Source organism: Hylobates moloch, unplaced genomic scaffold (assembly GCF_009828535.3).
Source record: "Hylobates moloch isolate HMO894 unplaced genomic scaffold, HMol_V3 SCAFFOLD_5, whole genome shotgun sequence".
Classification (NCBI taxonomy): Eukaryota; Metazoa; Chordata; class Mammalia; order Primates; family Hylobatidae; genus Hylobates; species Hylobates moloch.
This window is the reverse complement of record NW_026652280.1, coordinates 29543544-29566394: the sequence shown is the minus strand read 5'-3', so window position 1 is coordinate 29566394 and position 22851 is coordinate 29543544. Positions and strand designations below refer to the sequence as shown.

The following is a 22851-nucleotide window of genomic DNA, read 5'->3' as shown; positions in this document are numbered from 1 at the left end:
GACATGACATTTATCCCTATCTTAGAGACATAAACCCTGGTGCAAATTGAGGTGAACTTGAGGAACTTGCTCAGGGTCACACAGCTACTGTGTTTTAAGAACTTAAGCCAGTCTCATTGCTGTCCCTGGACACTCAACTCTTAGCTGCCTCGCTTCCCAGCATCTTCCTTTGCTGCAAAACTCAGGCCCATTGTCAGACTAGGTTTTCAGCTGCTCTGTCTTCTGGGATATAAATGTGAAAATACACAGTTGAAAAAGAAAGTGGTTAACACAGCGTGAAAGGCATTACTATGATGTAAATAGCAATGCTGTTTCATCCTGCTAGGCTTCACATTCTATTAGCTTTTTTTTAATGAAAATTATTTTGGACACCTTGAAAAACTAAATCCTACTCACACGTCAGCACCACTATTAATTCCAAAAGAAATCCATGTAGGGTGACAAGTTTGACTTTGACATCAGGAAAACGCTGTGTAACCAGAACGGTGTGTAGGAGCCACAGAAGCCCACACCCAGGAGGGTTCTGCCTGCACAGGGCTCCGTGCTCAGTGCTCCAACACTTGAGCCCATTTATGCCTTACAGTGACCTGAGGAAACAAGTGCACACACACATGCCCTTGCTCCAATAAAGAAATGGCACACCTTAAGCGAAGGAGCTTGACCCGGGTGAAGCTGGGACGCTAACTGGGGTCTGTGCTAGTCCACCTCACACACAACCAAGAGTGCTCCAAGAACAAGTCATGATTGACCAACCCAGTGTGTGCAGGTTTTAGCAAGACTTAATATGCATGAGCACTTGACTCAATGTTTAGTTCTACCAGATTAAGTGACTAGTACCTGGAGAAAAAACTGCTCCATGCACATTACAGGAATCTATGCACATTACAAGAATCTATCCAGATTACCACTTCTTTTTTTTTTTTTTTGAGACACAGTCTCGCTCTGTCTCCCAGGCTGGAGTACAGTGGCGCAATCTCGGCTTACTGCAAGCTCCACCTCCCGGGTTCACGCCATTCTCCTGCCTCAGCCTCTCCAGAGTAGCTGGGACTACAGGCGCCCGCCACCACGCCCGGCTAATTTTTTTTGTATTTTTAGTAGAGACGGGGTTTCACCGTGGTCTCGATCTCCTGACCTCGTGATCCGCCCGCCTCGGCCTCCCAAAGTGCTAGGATTACAAGCATGAGCCACCGCACCCAGCCCCAGATTACCACTTCTGGATAAGAACGACACAACAGACTCGTTACATCTGCAGTGCATCAAGCTAGGGAGACCTGATCTATCAGATGCAAAAATCAGAATTCAAAAAGATACATTCACAAAATAACAGAACACAAGTACCAGGGTGAAATTTAATATGGATGGAATCCTGCTTAGCATACCAAAGGGAAAAAGAAATCAATTGAGGAAGTGCAGGATGAAGGCAACATACCTTAACAGCAGTCTGAATTTACAATGACAGAAAGCAAATTAGGGGTTACCTGGGGACGGAGGGAGACTTTGAAAAAAGAAAAAACACAAGAAAACTTTCAGGACTTAAGGAAATGTTTGCTATCTTGATTGTGGTGATGGTTTCAGGGGTTTATACTATACAATGTCTAATTGTATGTGCAATTTAATGTGTGTGACTTCACTTTAAATATGTGTAGTTTATTGCTAGTTATTTACATCCCATTAAAGCTGTGATTAAAAACAGTTCTTGAGTGTGTATGTGGGTGGGGCAGGGAAAGGGATGGAAATTTAGTGGCTTGTAAACTTATAATAAGTCAACAACGTGAAACACCTCCCAAAAATAAATGCATTTGCGGGCTCGGTCAGAAATTCTGCATGAGTACCTCATCACCTCACATTCTGCAGACCACATCCAGCGACCATCAACACCAGACAGAAAGACCAGATGACATCTCAGGGTGGCCAGATAGGAGAGTGTCTGAAAAGCCATGCTCATAAGGAATGGCAGTGGGAGCCAGGAGGCTTGGGCCAGAGTGGGGGGCAAGGACAGAAGGGGCTGCCATACAAGAAAATGATCATTATCCTGGACAGCTGCACAGGAAGAGCTCAGATCCATGGGTGAAGGCAAATGGAGACTCAGCAAAGTGCTGTGTGATACAGAAACTCCTGATAATGAAAGCTGTGAAAAATGTAACACATTTGAGAAAGTATCCTATACTGGGAATGGTAGGGCAGCATCCAAAAGACCACTTGCCAGAACACAGTATCCTGCACAACTAATTTCCACTGGATGACGCAGGCTCTCTCCTTTCTAACATGCTGTGCTTTTCCAGGTAAAATAGTGAATATTAAGAAACTAAAATATCTCTTAGCTTTATGATTTCAATTTGAGATTTAACCTCACAAATCATGTTGGGTACACTGCAGATATGCAACTGTTAATAATATTTATGACCTCTGCAGGGTCATAGAAGGCAGGCAAAGGAAACTGCCTCTCCTATTCTTTCCTAAATGCACAATTTTAAAAGGAGATGGCAATATCCATTTACTATCAGTTTCTTTTAAAATAGGGATGTCGTCATTAGCCATACTCACTGCACACTTAAATAACTTTCCCCTACTCAGAAATTTTAACAATAAAACTAGCAATTTGAATATGATAGGTAGACACAAACAATAATACCATCTAAGAGATTGGAAAGGATCAAAACAATTTCACAAAACCTTAGTGCTGTAGCATCCCTAGGGGAGGGAGATAGGTGTGCACTGGCATGGCTGTGCAGGAGGTCACAGAACGAGAGACCCAGGTGAGCAGGGAAGAACAGGGACAAGGGAACAGCCCAGAGCATCCCAGGAAGGAATCTGAATGTGGAATGCTCAGGGCATGTTCAAGAAATAAGAGACAGGGCTGGAGAAGAGATTAAAAACCATTCCTGTGTTCAGACATCTTAAGCATCTCTCATACCTTGTCCTAAAGCAATTCTGACTAACCCTGACTTGAAATTATATTGAACGGGAAAGAAAAGTTCATCCAAAATTCAGGGCTGACTGAAGTCCTGGTTTCAGACTTTACTATAAAATTCAGCCAGTCACTGCTCCCTACTCACTGACCTCCCCAAGGACTCCACCATTCACTGTACTCAACCATAGCCCATGAATCTGTCAGCCGTAACAACTGTACGCAAAGACTTACAGCGCCCAAGAGCTTTCAAAGGCTCCTCATGACTTCTCACTGGATCCAAGTTCCTCTCAGAAGCAAGGCCAATGTTCTCCTCAAAGTGTGAAGATGTTGAGAACCACAGATATCAGAGAGTTTACCCCTGGACACATGGCAGGTTGGGAGAGAGGAAGTTACTGGGGGACAGACCCCTGCATACTCCTGCACAGCATACCACTTACAGGAAAAACCTGGCTCCACACTCACATCAGCATGATGACATTCTCTCACTGAAAACCTGAGGCTCAATTAGGAAGCACTCCACATCCCCAACCTCCCCAAACCATGTAACAGCCCAGAATAACAAACCACCTTATGCCAAAACTGAAGGAAGAAACTGACATTATTTTACTTAAAACTTGATCTCAAAGCAACATGAAGATTTAGGTCACCTCTGTATAATTCTTTTTGAAAGATGTATTTCCAAAGATCCAAGTTCAACAGAATCTGCAGCCTGGAGTTGAATGCAAAAGTCCTGAGTCCATTCTCATGCATCCCAGAGCATTCCATCCCCATCATTAGGAAGATAAAGTTGTCAATTCTATTTTTAATTGTTGTTTTGACCTCCCAAAATGGAAAATGCATAGCTTCCTCACTCCCTTTCCCTTCTGCAATGTATTTCCACAATCAGGAATTTCTCTCATTGCCTTGAGGAGTCAATGTGCTCACTAAGGGTCGTCCTAGCAACAGAGGACAGCCTCTCACTTCCACTCATACCATCAGCCTTGCAACCTCTTCCCTCCTGTTTACCAAAGAGGGACACTTTTGGCTTTTTCACTATGGACACTCATTCCCATACTGCTTCCCTAGAAGACCATCAAATTCTCTACACGCTCTTCACACTTATGGGGATCCAAATCGAGCAAGAGACCCTCCTCCAAGAGCCCAACCAGGACCATTAACTAGAATCCCTATCCTTGCCGAGCACAGGCTCTCACCCTCATGGGCTCCAAACCCCATCTCCAGGATGGCTCCCACTCTGGCAAGGGTGCATTTCATTCCTCACCAGCCCCACCCTCTACAGGCCTCCAAGCTGCACATCCCTTCCTGGGATCCCAGGCAACAGCAATCTCATCTTTCATTATTAGTCACAGCTGGCAACACAGCAGAGACAGATGGGAATGTGGGTGCTCTATTACCTTGGCTACCTGAGCAAATAAATTTGCTCTGCAGCATCCCCACTCCCTTTCAGGAAAAACAAAAACAAAAACAAAAAAAACCCAGCACAAATAAAACACATGGCTCAAAAAAGCAATCAGACACAGCCAGCCAAGTAAGACGGCACACTCCCACCAACAAGGCTGGAAAACACACCAAAACTGTAAGGACAAAGATCTATCCCTTTTGCCCCTTAGTGCTACTTGGCGGACCAGAATCTGCTCTGTTCTGACAAGACTGGGGCTAAGCAGACAAAATTTAGAGAGGTGGTAGGGCTTCTTTGCTAATGCAGGAGGCTCTGGGGCAAACAGATTGGGTCTAAATTCCATTGCTACCCATTAAGGGAAGTAGAACAGCTTCTTGGCTAATGCAGGAAGGACTGGGCAATCAGATTGGGTCTGGGTTCCATCTCTGCCCATTTAGGGATGTAGTATCATTTTTCTCAGCTAATGGAGGAAGCTGTGCAGCAAAGAAGCTTGGGTCTGAACTCCATCTGTACCCAGTCACTGTCTTCATGACCTTGGAGAACTATTCAGCATCCAAAAGTCTCTATCCTCATCTGTATTGTGGGGATAACTAATCTCAGACAGCAACTCTGAGAATTAAATGCATTAATGAGAATAATTCCTATTCTTTCTTGAGCACCAATCACATGCCCTGGGATAAAGCATGGAAGATAAAAGAAATAGAACATAACACTGTGCCACAAAGTCTCACACTTTATAATTCCCTGCCTTTCATCCACACTATACACAGATAAGTTCTTTCCACAACAAGCTAAGCTTCTGATGAGAAGGTATTCTTATCCTTGGAAATGTACAGGAATATAGAGAAGAAGATATCATTAATAGGACCCAACAGAGAAAAATTTTTCTTTGAACATCTCTTGTATCATATTATTTCCTTATCCAAGACACTAAAATTTCTCCATTGCCCTATGCATTTCTCAAACAGTGTTGCACAGAACATTAGTCCCTTGAAATAATCTCTGAAAACAGTTTTGTGTCTAAATATGATTTGCAAACCCAGCATAATGGATCCCTATCTTGGAAACTCAGAAGGCGTGTCAACATAAGGGCTCTGGGAAGCTCTGCCTTAAAGGAAGATGTTTAACTTGGTTAACCCACGGTTTCCCAAACTCGTTTGGCCACCTTTGTACTGTGTTAATAGAATACACTTCTTCCCCAAAGTTCACCCCAGCCTGCAAAGGCCTCCACAGTCTGGCTTCACCTTGTTTCTAACTTTATAGCCCAGACACCCATGCAGATCCATTCACCATGTAAGTTACAGTCTCCTAGGTACAGTCTCCTGGCCACGTCTTTTTGTTTATAATAGCTTTATTAAGATATCATTCACAGAACACACAATTCACTCATTTACTGTGTATAATTCTATGATTTTTAGTACATTTGCCAAATTGTGCATCCAGCAGCACAACCAATTTTTAGAACACTTCATCAACCCCCACAACCACCCCCCAAAAAAACATACCTCTCAGAAATCACGCTCCATTTTGCCTCAACCTCCAGCCCTAGGCAACTATAAATCTACTTTCTGTCTCTATAGATTTGCGTATTCTGGACATTTTAGAGAAATGGAATCAGACAACATGTGGTCTTTTGTATCTGGCTTGATTTAGCATATTTTCAAGGTTTATCAATGTGGTAGCATGTATCAGTTCTCTGTTCCCTTTTAAGGCCAATAACATTCCATTGTATGGATATTCCTCACTTGATTTATCCATTCATCAGGTGATGAACATATAAGTTGTTTTCACCTTTTGGCTATTGTGAATAACACTGCTAAGAACATGTGTAAGTTTTTGTGTAAATATGTGTTTTCAGGCCGGGCACGGAGGCTCACGCCTATAATCCCAGCACTTTGAGAGGCCAAGGTGGGTGGATCACCTGAGGTCAGGAGTTCGAGACCAGCCTGGTCAACAAGGCAAAACCCTGTCTCTACTAAAAATACAAAAATTAGCTGGGTGTGGTGGCAGGTGCCTTTAATCCTAGCTACTCAGGAGGCTGAGGCAGGAGAATTGCTTGAACCTGGGAGGTGGAGGTTGCAGTGAGCCAAGATTGCACCATTGCACTCCAGCCTGGGCAACAAGAGTGAAACTCATCTCAAAAAAAAAAAAAAATGTGTTTTCATTTCTCTTGGGTGCATACCTAAGAATGGAATTGCTGGGTCATAGGGGGATTTTTGTTTTACTTTTCAAAAAACCATCAGACTATTTGCCACAGCAGTTGCACCAATTTACATTCCCACTAGCAGGATGTGAGAATTCGAATTTCTCCATATCCTTGCCAACACTCGTTATCATATCTTTGATTGTAGACATCCTAGTGAGTGCAAGGCAGTATCTTGTGGTTTCGTGATGCCTTTTGACGCCCCACTTCTGAGGTCATGGTCCACTACTCCACCCACCTAGAGGCCCTCTTCTCACTCTGTGCATCCTACCAATTCATCAAGACCTAGCTAAAATCCTAGTTTTCTTGGACGATCTGTGAAATTAGGTCTCCAAGCTCAATTTAAATGACACCATGGCACAGTTTTTATTTATACTTCCTGCAATTATGGGCTTCTTGGCCTACGTACATTTTCTCTCTCCCACCAGACAGTGAGCCCCTTAAGAAGCAGAGTGAGGTCTTAAATTTCCTAGTGGTCAGTATTGAGCCTATCAAATAACTGATACTTTAGAAACATCTGCTGATAATGATTTGATGGAGGACCTGAGGTTGGAGCTGAGGAAGGTAAAAATGAGTGAGTGGGCCTTCTGGGTCTCAGATGGGGAAGGAGGAGTAGAAAGCACAGAGCTAAGAAGTGGAGGTCAGCCCATTCCTCACAGGATTCTCATGCAGTGGACAGAATTCATGAAAATGACGTTTCATAGGATTTTAACACCCCCTTTTTCTTCACTGTGAATCTGCATTCACCCTCAAGCCCAGACTTGGTGAATATGACAGAGATAGGGACAGTGAACGAATCCTCTTCTCTTACTGCTATCTCCTCTAACTTTCCTCCAGCACTAGCAGTTCTCCTGGAACTCTTGGGGGGTGGGTGTGGGGGGGGGAATAAAGATCTATACTTAGCCCCTCATGCTCTCAGTCTCCCCACCCACTCAAAGCATCAAGAGTCCCTGTGTGAGCCACATCAAGAAAGAAAATCCAGTCCCCAGTGAATCAAGAGAATCACTGAGTCCAAGGCCACCTGAGTTGTAGTCTCCAAAGACTGAAAACTATTAATGTTAGTTTCTTACACCTTTCATTTCACCCAGCTGTTAGGCAGGCTCAAATTCAAAGTACACTGTGCTAGCCTATGGCTACTTGAACCACATAATTATTTCAATGACTACTGATGAATCAGAAAAAGCACAACAGACAGTTGACAAATACTGTTGAATGAATGTGTTCTAGTATCCAAAACTGATAGAGAAGGCCCAGACAGGAAATACAGCAAAAACTTGTCCTGCATCTAACCAATGGGTCACCCTCCTTTCTTGGCTCAACAGATTCTGCTGAGGCTTCCAATGTACATCTCAGATCAATAACAGAAACCCTGAGCTGCTGACAACAGAACTAATTCAAAAATAGCTCTCAGCTGGGCGTGGTGGCTCACACCTGTAATCCTAACTTTTTGAGAAGCTGAGGCAGGTGGATTACCTGGGGTCAGAAGTTCGAGGCCAGCCTGGCCAACATGGTGAAACCCCGTCTCTACTAAAAATACAAATATTAGCCAGGCGTGGTGGCAGGCGCCTATAATCCCAGTTATTCAGGAGGCTGAGGCAGGAGAATCACTTGAACCCGGGGGGCGGAGGTTGCAGTGAGCTGATATCGCACCACTTCACTCCAGCCTGAGCAAAAGAGCGAAACACCATCAAAAAAAAAAAAAAAAAAAAAAAAAAGCTCTCCCTTGTGGCCACATGTGCTGGTCTTCCTACTTCTAATGCATGTTCATAAGCAAAAATTGCACAAGAACTTCAGCAAAATTAGGGACCCAGTGGTAAAACAAGTATAAACCTTAAAATCTTAAAGAAAATCCTTAAGGAAGCAATCTCAGTTCAGCTTTAACATCCGAACTCTCTACTGACAAATTCATTACCCTAGGGCAAGACAGTATCACACCAATCACCCCAGACTCCCACACGTCCTCTTCCCCATAATGGGTGCACAGGTCTCAAGCAAGTGAAATAACCCAAGTGTAGGATAACCATGGACTCAGTTTTAGGCACGGCAGAGAAGAACAGAGGAATCTTGTCAAGAGGGTCTACAGGGTGGATAAACCTAGAAGACTCCACAGAGTGGAAAGCTAGAAGATTCTCAAGCCTACAGGAGTCCACAAGCAGCTTTGATGAAGAATGGAAACTTCTGACACACCTAAGTGCAGTGGCTAAGAGAATGGGATGAAAGCATCCAGCCATGACAGGACAAGTCTTAGAGAGCTGTCAGAGCTGTTGGCATGGTAGAACATGGTAAGAACCAAGCCACACCTACCTTCTCTTTCAGAACCATAAAGAAACCATCTTCTAAAGGAGGAAAGAGTGTCACTGTTCTCACATGAAGTGCATGTAGACTCAGGTGAATAGATTCTTCCAAAGCACAGAATCCGTTCAGTCCCCAGGCCTCCCTTCTCTGTGCCATACCCATGGCCTCCAACAGAAACTCATGCGCAGGCTGCATACTGTGCAACATGCTAATGTTCATTCTTCTCTCCACACAATCTTCTGAACCACACCACTGGGTAGGAGGTACACGTCAATGAGTTGCCAAGCTAAGGGACTCCTAGTTGAGCCCTGACAGCAGATTAGTATAGTGTATGGTCTTTCTTTTGGCATTAGAGAAAAGTGAAAGGTTGCAATAATTTTAGCTCCACTCTTTGGAGAAATAAAATAGTTACAGATCATTCTGTTTATTAGATTTTTCAGCTCTCCAATCGGTGCTTATTTTGAATACATCACTGAGTATCTATAATGAAGCAGACCTTTTATATACTGATCTCTACAGCCAGCAACGAAGCACTATAAATCTGCAAGGATGCCCATAAAACAGTCTTCCCTCATGGAAATTTTTGCTGGGATGAAAATGATACCCTGAAATCCACTGAAGCACAGACCACCTAGAATGGGATTCTCCCCCTACAAAAATCACTAACTCCTTTTACTAAATTAATCTAAATAGCTTTCCTTCTCCAAAAAGACTTTGCTATATGTTGCCAGCTCCAAAACATGTTCTCTAGAGGTGACAAGAAAAACTTGGCTGAAAGAATCTAGCATTTTAGTATTAACTGAGACCTGCATTTCCCCCAAAACATTGATAAAGCTATCTTTCCCTACTTTATGCTGAAGTTACAGCCCATCACCCAACCCATTTTCTGAAGAAACAGACCTGCTATTTTTCAGAGTGAAAAGAATAACAGCAATAAAGAGGAGATCTACTTAAATGCCTAAACAGAGCTCCACTTCCAGGCTAAAAACCCCAAACCACTATGCACAGCTGCCAATTTGAAACTTCAATGTCTGCCCTCGAGTGCTTGGCATCTCAAGAAGTTGTCAAAGAGCCCTGGTTTCTTCAAAAGGGAGTCTTCAGTGAGACTATCTGTAGATCAGGCTGGGGTAAGGGAATGGAGATACTATCAAATAAATTATATTATACCATGAAGGGAGGAAAAGGGGCCAAAAGGAAGTCAAAGAGAGATGAAATGCAAGGAATTTATTCCTTTGCTCAAAAAAATGAAATAAGTCTAAAGAGCCACTGCTCTCCAAGTCTAGGTTCAAGTTCACAAGAATAAGATAAAGGCATGAGGAAATGAGGTAGGCAGTAGAACTTGGGCTGCTTTGTTTCCAATACGTTTCCTCAATCCCAGTCTCACCACCTCACTGTGAGCATCAGCTGCAGAGGAAGGTAAAAACTCCACTTCCTGCCCACTGACTACTCAGGAGGACTTCTGGGCTGAGGACATTCTCACCTGGCCATCTGCTTGTAGGCTTCTTCTGCCACAGCAAAGATGTGGGGGTCCATGTCTCCCATGTTTTGGCCACTGTAGGCATAGATGACATCTTGTCCATAGATTGGCAACTGTTCATAAGGATTAATGGCAACAAGTACGATACCTGCAAACAGACAAGGTGGTCAGATTCCGATAGCACAGCAGACACCTGGCATTAGCTCAAGGCACCCACCCATTCATACACACGCCAAAAACCAAAGAATGAGAGGGCAGCAGGACCAGTCTTAACCAATCAATCAGCTCAATCAAGGCTCATCTGTATGTTTCAGGTCTCCAAATACCCTACAGCCTGGAATAAGCATACACACACACACACACACACACACACTCACAAATGCTAAAAAAAATTGAGTTCATAAAATAGACCTGTGCAAGGTGTTCCAGGATCAGAGAGAAGAGGATATTAAATTCTACCAGTATATATTAGAGAGACTTAAAAATCCATCTCAGAACTAAAATCTGGGAAAGGATTATAAATTTTCTCATTTGTATATTATCTTCACTAAAATACAAATAACATGTGGACAGAGAATACAATTTACGTATCTTGAGATCTAATCTTGGCTCAGCCAACTATGTTATTTTTGGCAATTACTTCTCAGTACCTCAGTTTCCCCAACTGTTATATAAAATGGAGATAACAACTGCATTTATCTGGGACATCCTAAGGAAAAATGATGAATTGTGCAAGGGAAAATGCCAGGCATGGTGGCTCATGCCTGTAATCCCAGCACTTTGGGATGCTGAGACAGGAGGATCACTTAAGGCCAGGAGTTTGAGACCAGCCTGGTTAACACAGTGAGACCTCTTCTGTACAAAAAAGTATTAGCTGGGCATGGTGGCATGGACCTGTAGTCCCAGCTGCTCGAGGAGGCTGAGAGGAATGCTTGAGCCCAGGAGTTCAAGGCTGCAGTGAGCTATGATGGCACCACTATACTCCAGCCTGGGTGACAGAGTGAGGCCCTGTCTTAAAAAAAAAAAAAAAAAAGAGAGAGAGAGAGAGAACACTTAAGACCAATGCCTTGTATAGTAAGCACTGCATGTTTGCTATTTTTTATTACACCACATCTCAACTTTTTTCCCTTACACCTTGTGTCCCCTAAAGAATGCATTGCAATGATGGACTCAGTAAATACATGTTGATTGAGCAACCAGGAAATGCTATAAGATTCAGATAATCTTTTATGGATGATGTGAGGCAAGTTGATGTTTGAGCCTGTAGAAGGAAAAAATTGTGAATTTGATCTTTCAGACAAAACAGAGATATGCCTTTTTCTTTCCCATAAGATCACATTCTGGATGTCAGAAGACCCACTGACTGAGGTACAAAAACCAGAAGCTTTTCCAGTCACCTGGGAAGGAGAAGGCAATGAAAGGGAGGCTGCTAAGATGGGAAGTCTCCAACATCGTGCTCCCTTCTGGTGTCTAAAAACAGACGCTGGGAACGCGAAGTGTAATAAACCAGATTATTCCACATAAAGGGGAAAAGGCCAGGGGGTAAAAAAGACACTCAAGTCCTCTTGACAGAAGTTTGCCTGAAAAGACCAAAATATAAGGCCCAGAACCCTAATAAATTCCACTAACGCGGCTAATCACTTGGAGAATCCTCTTAGGAACAGCCTCACATGTTCTGCTTGTTATTAGAGTTCTATAAGATTCTAATTCACGTAGCATGCAATTCACATTTCCGTATCATACTCCGAGGTCATGTGTTTTCCTTAAACATCCTGGTCCCTCCAGAGCAGCATCTAGTGCTTCCTGGACGACTCAGACTTCTGTGCCATTCAGTCACTCTGAACAGCTTGAACTGGAGGAGTCAAGATGCATTTGGATACATATGTACAGACACTGGGACATCTTAGAGGGTATTCCTTTAAAAACAGAACCTGATGGTCACTTTTCTTTTTCTCCTAAAATAGGAGTCGAATTTTAAAAGTCTCCTTTTTGAAGTAAATATCTTATTAAAGGCTCTGATAATTGACAGTTTGTTTCAAATAAAACTCCCACCAGCAGTTGGAGTGAAGGAGCTTTTGGGAAACCACAGCTCTCAAGCACTGGAATAAACCTGCTATTGACAGCTCCTGAAATCTGGAAGAAAAACTCACCCTAACTTGGTAGCTAAAACTATCAATTCCAAACCAAAGTAGAATATAAAAGTGAAAAACCCCTGATTGCCTGAGGTGTCACTTATGACGATGAGCAAGACCAGAAGGCACATGCCAGGCGTTCCCTCCCAGGACAAGACCACAAAGGAGCGACTCCCACAAAGGAGCCCTGCAGCCAGAATCCCCAACCAGATCCTCAATTTGCCTCTCAAACAACAGTTCATAGAGTTCTATTTTTGCTATGTCACTTACCAATACTCTTTAAAAAGAGAGAGAGAGATCAGAATTTGTGATATAGGAAAGGAGAAGTTTTAAGAAAAGCAAATATAATTTCAGGACTTTTAAAATATGTTATGAATTTTCCTCACTATTTTGACAAATACTCGTTGGGTGTTATGTCAGTACAAACAGAGGCAAGTGAGAAGATCACAGAAAAGCAGGCTTTTCAAGCAGAAAATAAAACAATGCAAAACAAAACAAGGGTTCAGTGATGAGAGCAGGCACCCAGCTCAGGCACGATGCTGTACTTAACTCCTCTCCCAGGACTCCAAGGACTGAGCTAAGCCAGTCGCACCACATGGTGTGACCCATTTCTTCCCTGGTTGATCCATGATTAACACCAATCATCCCACAGAGACTGGGGCAGCCTAATTAAGCCACATTCACTGACTGCAAACCTTTCAAGGGTCTCAGTGGAGAGATACTTACAAATGAGAGTGAAACGAGGACTCCTAAGCATTTGAGTTGAGCAAGTCTAAAGCTGGTAAGCACTTTCCAACGCATGCAGCCAACAGATGCCCCCCACTTACCACAGTAAGTGTAGATATGGTTGGACTCCAGGAAACGGACCTTCAAATTATGCAAAACTGCAGGCTCATGAAGATAGCTAAGGGCAGTCAGGTCATTTTCTCCCACCAAGATATCTGGATTCCGTAAGAAGGGCAGCTGGTTGCGTTGTACGTCAATTGGGTATTCCAGAATCTAAAGACATGCAAGTAGCAGACACAAAAAGGTGGTTATGAAGCGTAAAGTCTGCATTCAATGTCCTGTCTTCTTAGCTGGAATCACCATCTTAACATGATAGTAAGTAATGAAGATAAGTAACGTTTTAAAGAAAGACAAGCTGAACAAAATACCTGTGTTGCCATGAGAGACCAGTCCAGATGGAAAATTTGCTGATAACATAACCCCAGGATATTAAGGTAGAAGACTGACACACATAGCTCTGGAAACATAACCAGGTCTAAGAGAGTGTTCTATTGCTTCTTAAGGGAAAAATACTGAGTCTTTAATTTCAGTTGCAATTGAATACTGTTCTTTCTTCCATCTAGAAAAACTTCCTTGATTGGCCCCATTTATTGCTGGTGCTTCATATGCTCTCCCCCACTAACAAACACGCTCCATTTTTATTTGGATCATCTTGTATCTGATGAACCGCCCTCTATAAGTGGCCTCAAGTTGAACCATTTGTGCATATATTTCTCCCCAACTAACTGCACGTTCTTCTAGGGCAGTAATTTTGCTTTCACCTAAAATATATTAGGAGTTTGAGATATATGTGCATAATCAGGGAGTAGGATTACACATTTTAAGGTCAAATCTCAGATGCGAGGTGTTATCCTTGTATTCTTAGCACTTGGACATCATTAAGTACTCAAAAATGTTCATCGACAGGATACATTTGTAACTCTCAGTACATGTATGCACACATGTACATCTACACAGGTAGTTTATAAAAAGGTGGTGGGGATGTTTTTAAACATTTAAACAGGAGGAACTTGGCTGCCGCTCACCATGTTTTATCTGAGTGCTAAGATTCTTATGCTGTTCTTAAAAATCTTCTGAGACGCTTATAAAAAGTTTCCTGAGCCCAACTTACTTATCAGGAATTCTGAGGCAGGGTTCAGGAACCTGAAATGTAAAATACATTCCCAAGTAATTCTGATACAGGTGGCTTTTAGATCATATTTTAAGAATTTCTGTTTTACATAAACCTTTTAGGAAATTCTATGGACACAGACTCAATTTACTGGAGTAATAGTCGACTTTTAAGATAATATAAATATCAATGTTTCTCCCACCCCATCTTTAGAGGGACTGGGTTATCAAATCTTAAGGTATATTAATAAACCCAGCAATGAAAGGGCTAAGATAGGCAGATAAATCAAGTGTAGTAGATACAGAAACAAACACAAGCACATAGAGAAAATTTGTATGTTATAATGTTAAATTGCAAATAAAAGGTTAAAAGGATCTTTCCAAGTAGCATTGATAAGTAAATTAGCTAGCCATTTAGGGGGAAAAAAAATTAGGCCAGTATTCTTATTCTCTCTTACCAAAATAAGTTTAGATAGAACAAACATAGAGGGTGGAGCCAAGATGGCTCAATAGGAACAGCTCCGGTCTCCAGCTCCCAGCCCCAGCGACACAGAAGACGGGTGATTTCTGCATTTCTGCTTGAGGTACCGGTTTCATCTCACTAGGGAGTGCCTAACAGTGGGTGCAGGACAGTCGGTGAAGCGCACTGTGCGCCAGCCTAAGCAGGGCGAGGCATTGCCTCACTCGGGAAGCGCAAGGGGTCAGAGAGTTCCCTTTCCTAGTCAAAGAAAGGGGAAACAGACGGCACCTGGAATATCGGGTCAGTCCCACCCCAATACTGCGCTTTTCCAACGGGCCTGGAAAACGGCACACTAGGAGATTGTGTCCCGCACCTGGCTTGGAGGGTCCTGTGCCCACGGAGTCTCGCTGATTGCTAGCACAGCAGTCTGAGATCAAGCTGCAAGGCGGCAGCGAGGCTGGGGGAGGGGCGCCCGCCATTGCCCAGGTTTGCTTAGGTAAACAAAGCAGCCAGGAAGCTCGAACTGGGTGGAGCCCACCACAGCTCAAGGAGGCCTGCCTGCCTCTGTAGGCTCCACCTCTGGGGGCAGGGCACAGACAAACAAAAACTCAGCAAGAACCTCCACAGACTTAAAGGTCCCTGTCTGACTGACAGCTTTGAAGAGAGTAGTGGTTCTCCCAGCACGCAGCTGGAGATCTGAGAACGGACAGACTGCCTCCTAAAGTGGGTCCCTCACCCCTGAGCAGCCTAACTGGGAGGCACCCCCCCAGTAGGGACAGACTGACACCTCATTCAACCGGGTACCCCTTGAGACAAAACTTTCAGACGAACTATCAGACAGCTGAATTTGTGGTCTCACGAAAATCCGCTGTTCTGCAGCCACCGCTGCTGACACCCAGCCAAACAGGGTCTGGAGTGGACCTCTAGTAAACTCCAACAGACCTGCAGCTGAGGGTCCTGTCTGGTAGAAGGAAAACTAACAAACAGAAAGGACATCCACACCAAAAACTCATCTGTACATCACCATCATCAAAGACAAAAAGTAGATAAAACCACAAAGATGGGGAAAAAACAGAGCAGAAAAACTGGAAACTCTAAAAAACAGAGCACCTCTCCTCCTCCAAAGGAACGCAGTTCCTCACCAGCAACGGAACAAAGCTGGATGGAGGATGACTTTGATGAGTTGAGAGAAGAAGGCTTCAGACGATCAAACTACTCTGAGCTACGAGAGGAAATTCAAAACAATAGCAAAGAAGTTAAAAACTTTGAAAAAATATTAGAAGAATGGATAACTAGAATAACCAATGGAGAGAAGGGCTTAAAGGAGCTGATGGAGCTGAAAGCCAAGTTTCGAGAACTACGCGAAGATTGCAGAAGCCTCAGTAGCAGATGCGATCAACTGGAAGAAAGGGTATCACTGATGGAAGATGAAATGAATGAAATGAAGAGAGAAGGGAAGTTTAGAGAAAAAAGAATAAAAAGAAATGAACAAAGCCTCCAAGAAATTTGGGACTATGTGAAAAGACCAAACCTACGTCTGATTGGTGTACCTGAAAATGATGGGGAGAATGGAACCAAGTTGGAAAACACTCTGCAAGATATTATCCAGGAGAACTTCCCCAATCTAGCAAGGCAGGCCAGCATTCAGATTCAAGAAATACAGAGAACGCCACAAAGATACTCCTCGAGAAGGGCAACTCCAAGACACATAATTGTCAGATTCACCAAAGTTGAAATGAAGGAAAAAATGTTAAGGGCAGCCAGAGAGAAAGGTCGGGTTACCCACAAAGGGAAGCCCATCAGACTAACAGCTGATCTCTCAGCAGAAACTCTACAAGCCAGAAGAGAGTGGGGGCCGATATTCAACATTCTTAAAGAAAAGAATTTTCAACCCAGAATTTGCTATCCCGCCAAACTAAGCTTCATAAGTGAAGGAGAAATAAAATACTTTACAGACAAGCAAACGCTGAGTGATTTTGTCACCACCAGGCCTGCCCTAAAAGAGCTCCTGAAGGAAGCACTAAACATGGAAAGGAACAACCGGTACCAGCCACTGCAAAAACATGCCAAATTGTAAAGACCATCGAGGCTAGGAAGAAACAATAGCAACTAACGAGCAAAATAACCAACTAACATCATAATGACAGGATCAGATTCACACATAACAATATTAACGTTAAATGTAAATGGGCTAAATGCTCCAATCAAAAGACACAGACTGGCAAACTGGATAAGGAGTCAGGACCCATCAGTGTGCTGTATTCAGGAAACCCATCTCACGTGCAGAGACACACATAGACTCAAAATAAAGGGATGGAGGAAGATCTATCAAGCAACTGGAAAACAAAAAAAGGCAGGGGTTGCAATCCTAGTCTCTGATAAAATAGACTTTAAACCAACAAAGATCAAAAGAGACAAAGAAGGCCATTACATAATGGTAAAGGGATCAATTCAACAAGAAGAGCTAACTATCCTAAATATATATGCACCCAACACAGGAGCACCCAGATTCATAAAGCAAGTCCTCAGTGACCTACAAAGGGACTTAAACTCCCACACAATAATAATGGGAGATTTTAACACCCCACTGTCAACATTAGACAGATCAACGAGACAGAAAGTTAACAAGGATATCCAGGAATTGAACTCAGCTCTACATAAAGTGGACCTAATAGACATCTACAGAACTCTCCACCCCAAGTCAACAGAATATACATTTTTTTCAGCACCACACCACACCTATTCCAAAATTGACCACATAGTTGGAAGTAAAGCTCTCCTCAGCAAATGTAAAAGAACAGAAATTATAACAAACTGTCTCTCAGACCACAGTGCAATCAAACTAGAACTCAGGATTAAGAAACTCACTCAAAACCGCTCAACTACATGGAAACTGAACAACCTGCCCCTGAATGACTATTGGGTACATAATGAAATGAAGGCAGAAATAAAGATGTTCTTTGAAACCAACGAGAACAAAGACACGACATACCAGAATCTCTGGGACACATTCAAAGCAGTGTGTAGAGGGAAATTTATAGCACTAAATGCCCACAAGAGAAAGCAGGAAAGATCCAAAATTGACACCCTAACATCACAATTAAAAGAACTAGAAAAGCAAGAGCAAACACATTCAAAAGCTAGCAGAAGGCTAGAAATAACTAAAATCAGAGCAGAACTGAAGGAAATAGAGACACAAAAAACCCTTCAAAAAATTAATGAATCCAGGAGCTGGTTTTTTGAAAAGATCAACAAAATTGATGGACCGCTAGCAAGACTAATAAAGAAGAAAAGAGAGAAGAATCAAATAGATGCAATAAAAAACGAAAAAGGGGATATCACCACCGATCCCACAGAAATACAATCTACCATCAGAGAATACTACAAACACCTCTATGCAAATAAACTAGAAAATCTAGAAGAAATGGATAAATTCCTCGACAAATACACCCTCCCAAGACTAAACCAGGAAGAAGTTGAATCTCTGAATAGACCAATAACAGGTTCTGAAATTGTGGCAATAATCAATAGCTTACCAACCAAAAAGAGTCCAGGACCTGATGGATTCACAGCTGAATTCTACCAGAGGTACAAGGAGGAACTGGTACCATTCCTTCTGAAACTATTCCAATCGATAGAAAAAGAGGGAATCCTCCCTAACACATTTTATGAAGCCAGCATCGTCCTGATACCAAAACCTGGCAGAGACATAACCAAAAAAGAGAATTTCAGACCAATATCCTTGATGAACATTGATGCAAAAATCCTCAATAAAATACTGGCAAACCGAATCCAGCAGCACATCAAAAAGCTTATCCACCATGATCAAGTGGGCTTCATCCCTGGGATGCAAGGCTGGTTCAACATACGCAAATCAATAAATGTAATCCAGCATATAAACAGAACCAAAGACAAAAACCACATGATTATCTCAATAGATGCAGAAAAGGCCTTTGACAAAATTCAACAACCCTTCATGCTAAAAACTCTCAATAAATTAGGTATTGATGGGACGTATCTCAAAATAATAAGAGCTATCTATGACAAACCCACAGCCAATATCATACTGAATGGGCAAAAACTGGAAGCATTCCCTTTGAAAACTGGCACAAGACAGGGATGCCCTCTCTCACCACTCCTATTCAACATAGTGCTGGAAGTTCTGGCCAGGGCAATCAGGCAGGAGAAGGAAATAAAGGGTATTCAATTAGGAAAAGAGGAAGTCAAATTGTCCCTGTTTGCAGATGACATGATTGTATATCTAGAAAACCCCATTGTCTCAGCCCAAAATCTCCTTAAGCTGATTAGCAACTTCAGCAAAGTCTCAGGATACAAAATTAATGTACAAAAATCACAAGCATTCTTGTACACCAATCACAGACAAACAGAGAGCCAAATCATGAGTGAACTCCCATTCACAATTGCTTCAAAGAGAATAAAATACCTAGGAATCCAACTTACAAGGGATGTGAAGGACCTCTTCAAGGAGAACTACAAACCACTGCTCAATGAAATCAAAGAGGATACAAACAAATGGAAGAACATTCCATGCTCATGGGTTGGAAGAATCAATATCGTGAAAATGGCCATACTGCCCAAGGTAATTTATAGATTCAATGCCATCCCCATCAAGCTACCAATGACTTTCTTCACAGAATTGGAAAAAACTACTTTAAAGTTCATATGGAACCAAAAAAGAGCCCGCATCGCCAAGTCAATCCTAAGCCAAAAGAACAAAGCTGGAGGCATCACGCTACCTGACTTTAAACTATACTACAAGGCTACAGTAACCAAAACAGCGTGGTACTGGTACCACAACAGAGACATAGATCAATGGAACAGAACAGAGCCCTCAGAAATGATGCCGCATAGCTACAACTATCTGATCTTTGACAAACCTGACAAAAACAAGAAATGGGGAAAGGATTCCCTATTTAATAAATGGTGCTGGGAAAACTGGCTAGCCATATGTAGAAAGCTGAAACTGGATCCCTTCCTTACACCTTATACAAAAATTAATTCAAGATGGATTAAAGACTTATATGTTAGACCTAAAACCATTAAAATCCTACAAGAAAACCTAGGCAATACCATTCAGGACATAGGCGTGGGCAAGGACTTCATGTCTAAAACACCAAAAGCAATGGCAACAAAAGCCAAAATCGACAAATGGGATCTCATTAAACTAAAGAGCTTCTGCACAGCAAAAGAAACTATCATCAGAGTGAACAGGCAACCTACAGAATGGGAGAAAATTTTTGCAACCTACTCATCTGACAAAGGGCTAATATCCAGAATCTACAATGAACTCAAACAAATTTACAAGAAAAAAACAAACAACCCCATCAAAAAGTGGGCAAAGGACATGAACAGACACTTCTCAAAAGAAGACATTTATGCAGCCAAAAAACACATGAAGAAATGCTCATCATCACTGGCCATCAGAGAAATGCAAATCAAAACCACAGTGAGATACCATCTCACACCAGTTAGAATGGCCATCATTAAAAAATCAGGAAACAACAGGTGCTGGAGAGGATGTGGAGAAATAGGAACACTTTTACACTGTTGGTGGGACTGTAAACTAGTTCAACCATTGTGGAAGTCAGTGTGGCGATTCCTCAGGGATCTCGAACTAGAAATACCATTTGACCCAGCCATCCCATTACTGGGTATATACCCAAAGGACTATAAATCATGCTGCTATAAAGACACATGCACACGTATGTTTATTGCAGCACTATTCACAATAGCAAAGAGTTGGAACCAACCCAAATGTCCAACAACGATAGACTGGATTAAGAAAATGTGGCACATATACACCATGGAATACTATGCAGCCATAAAAAATGATGAGTTCGTGTCCTTTGTAGGGACATGGATGAAACTGGAAAACATCATTCTCAGTAAACTATCGCAAGGACAAAAAACCAAACACCGCATGTTCTCACTCATAGGTGGGAATTGAACAATGAGAACTCATGGACACAGGAAGGGGAACATCACACTCCGGGGACTGTTGTGGGGTTGGGGGAGGGGGGAAGGACAGCATTAGGAGATACACCTAATGCTAAATGATGAGTTAATGGGTGCAGGAAATCAACATGGCACATGGATACATATGTAACAAACCTGCACATTGTGTACATGTACCCTAAAACCCTAAAGTATAATAAAAAAAAAATTATGGGAAAAAAAAAAAGAACAAACATAAAAAATAATTTTAAAACTGGGCAAGTATTTGTGTAAGTTTTGGAAGTAAGAACTTTTGAAGAATTATGCAAAAGCCAAAACCATGTAGGAAAATATTCATAAATTTGACTATAATTTAAAACTTTAAACCTATCATAAAACCTACCATTTGCAAAGTCAAATGGGAAAAGGGGACAGGGATTCTGCATTATATGATGGAATTCCTAATCTTAATATACAAAGAGTTATAAGAAATTCAAAAGAAAACCAACACCCCAACAGAAAATCGTACCTAGAATACAAATCACAAAATAGCACGTGAACAGATGAAAAACTATTCAACTTCATCAGTAACCAAAGAGATTCAAGTAAAAGATTATCAGCACTATTATCAGACTGACAAGACCCTAACAAGGAAGAGGGCAGACAAACAGGTACACCACTTGTGGGGACAGATTGGTTTATCTCTGGAGGGCAGCAGGCAATACCTAAATCAGAATTTTTCATTGATGAACTCTTCCTTCCTTGGTCTCATAAAATAATTTCACAAGTGAGCCAAGATATGGGCTCATTGAAGTTACAGACAGTGAAAGAAAAACTACAAGGACAGTCAGGCAGCTGCCCACAGCATTCTTCTGAATTAAAAAAAAAAAAAGTATGCTATAGGAATAAAGTTTGTAAGAGGACTCCCTTTATTTAAACCTGTATTAAAGCCTAGATGGATGACCGTGCAAAATATCATTGGTTATCTCTGTTAGTGGGATTTCCTTTATACAGTTTCCTGTTTTTTCTTTATATTAATGAAGGCTCTTTTTTTGTGAAAAGGTTTTTTACTTATATTAAACTTTGTCTATACAGGAAACCAGTGAACAATTAACTATCATGTAGATGATGCAGAAAAATTTCCAAAAGGTGGGAACAGGAGGAAATGGAGAATATCCGAGGGCTGATTTTTATTTCATTCAATTCTAGAGTTGCAGGCTTCTTCATCCACTATTAGTGGTATCACCAGGATTCTAATCAGACCTCCCTCCCCACAAAGCATCCCAACAACACCTTGGTGGAGATGTCCCCGGACCTGAGGGAACACAGCTGCCCCCCTCTCCCGGGCTCTGCATCCAGCTGAGCGGGCAGCACAGGGACCACCAGGTGCAGAGCCACAGAGCTCCTCTCTTTCAGATTAGAAAGCCGGGACCTGAGCACTCCTCTTTCAGATTAGAAAGCTGGGACCTGAACCCAGTGGCTTCAACTCCTGAGGCAGAAATGCTGGCCTCCTCTCGATTCTCATATGAATCTCTTCAACTCTCCCCCAAGGATGTAAACTAATACAACCACTATGGAAAATGGTGTGTAGATTCCTTAAAGAACTAAAAGTAGAACTACCATTTGATCCAGCAATCCCAGTACTGTGTATCTACCCAGAGGAAAAGAAGTCATTACATGAAAAAGATACTTGCTCATGCAGGTTTATAGCAGCACAACTCACAATTCCAAAATTTGGAACCAACCCAAATGACCATCAATCAATGAGTGGATAAAGAAATTGTATTGTGTGTATATATATATTTATATATATTATATAAATACGTATTTATATATTATATATTATATAAATACATATTTATATATGTTTATTTAATATATATATTTATAAATATATATGTTTATAAATATATACATTTATAAATTGATATTTTATATATGTTTATATACATTTATAAATTGATATTTTATATATGTTTATGTATATTTATAAATTGATATTTTATATATGTTTATGTATATTTATAAATTGATATTTTATATATGTTTATGTATATTTATAAATTGATATTTTATATATGTTTATGTATATTTATAAATTGATATTTTATATATGTTTATGT

At 41.7% G+C, this 22851-nt stretch overlaps 1 protein-coding gene across 3 annotated transcripts in view; it reads right to left on the bottom strand.

Annotated features, from left to right (window-relative positions):
- The window catches only part of MYO5B (myosin VB), a 374136-nt gene that overhangs the window by 198912 nt on the left and 152373 nt on the right, over positions 1-22851 (bottom strand). For all 3 annotated transcript variants that reach the window (XM_058438377.1, XM_058438378.1, XM_058438376.1), the window contains exons 3-4: positions 13245-13416; positions 10289-10433 (exon numbers count right to left, since the gene is read on the bottom strand). In XM_058438377.1, coding sequence (XP_058294360.1) covers positions 10289-10433; positions 13245-13416 — 317 coding nt within the window. The remainder of the gene's footprint in view (positions 1-10288; positions 10434-13244; positions 13417-22851) is intronic.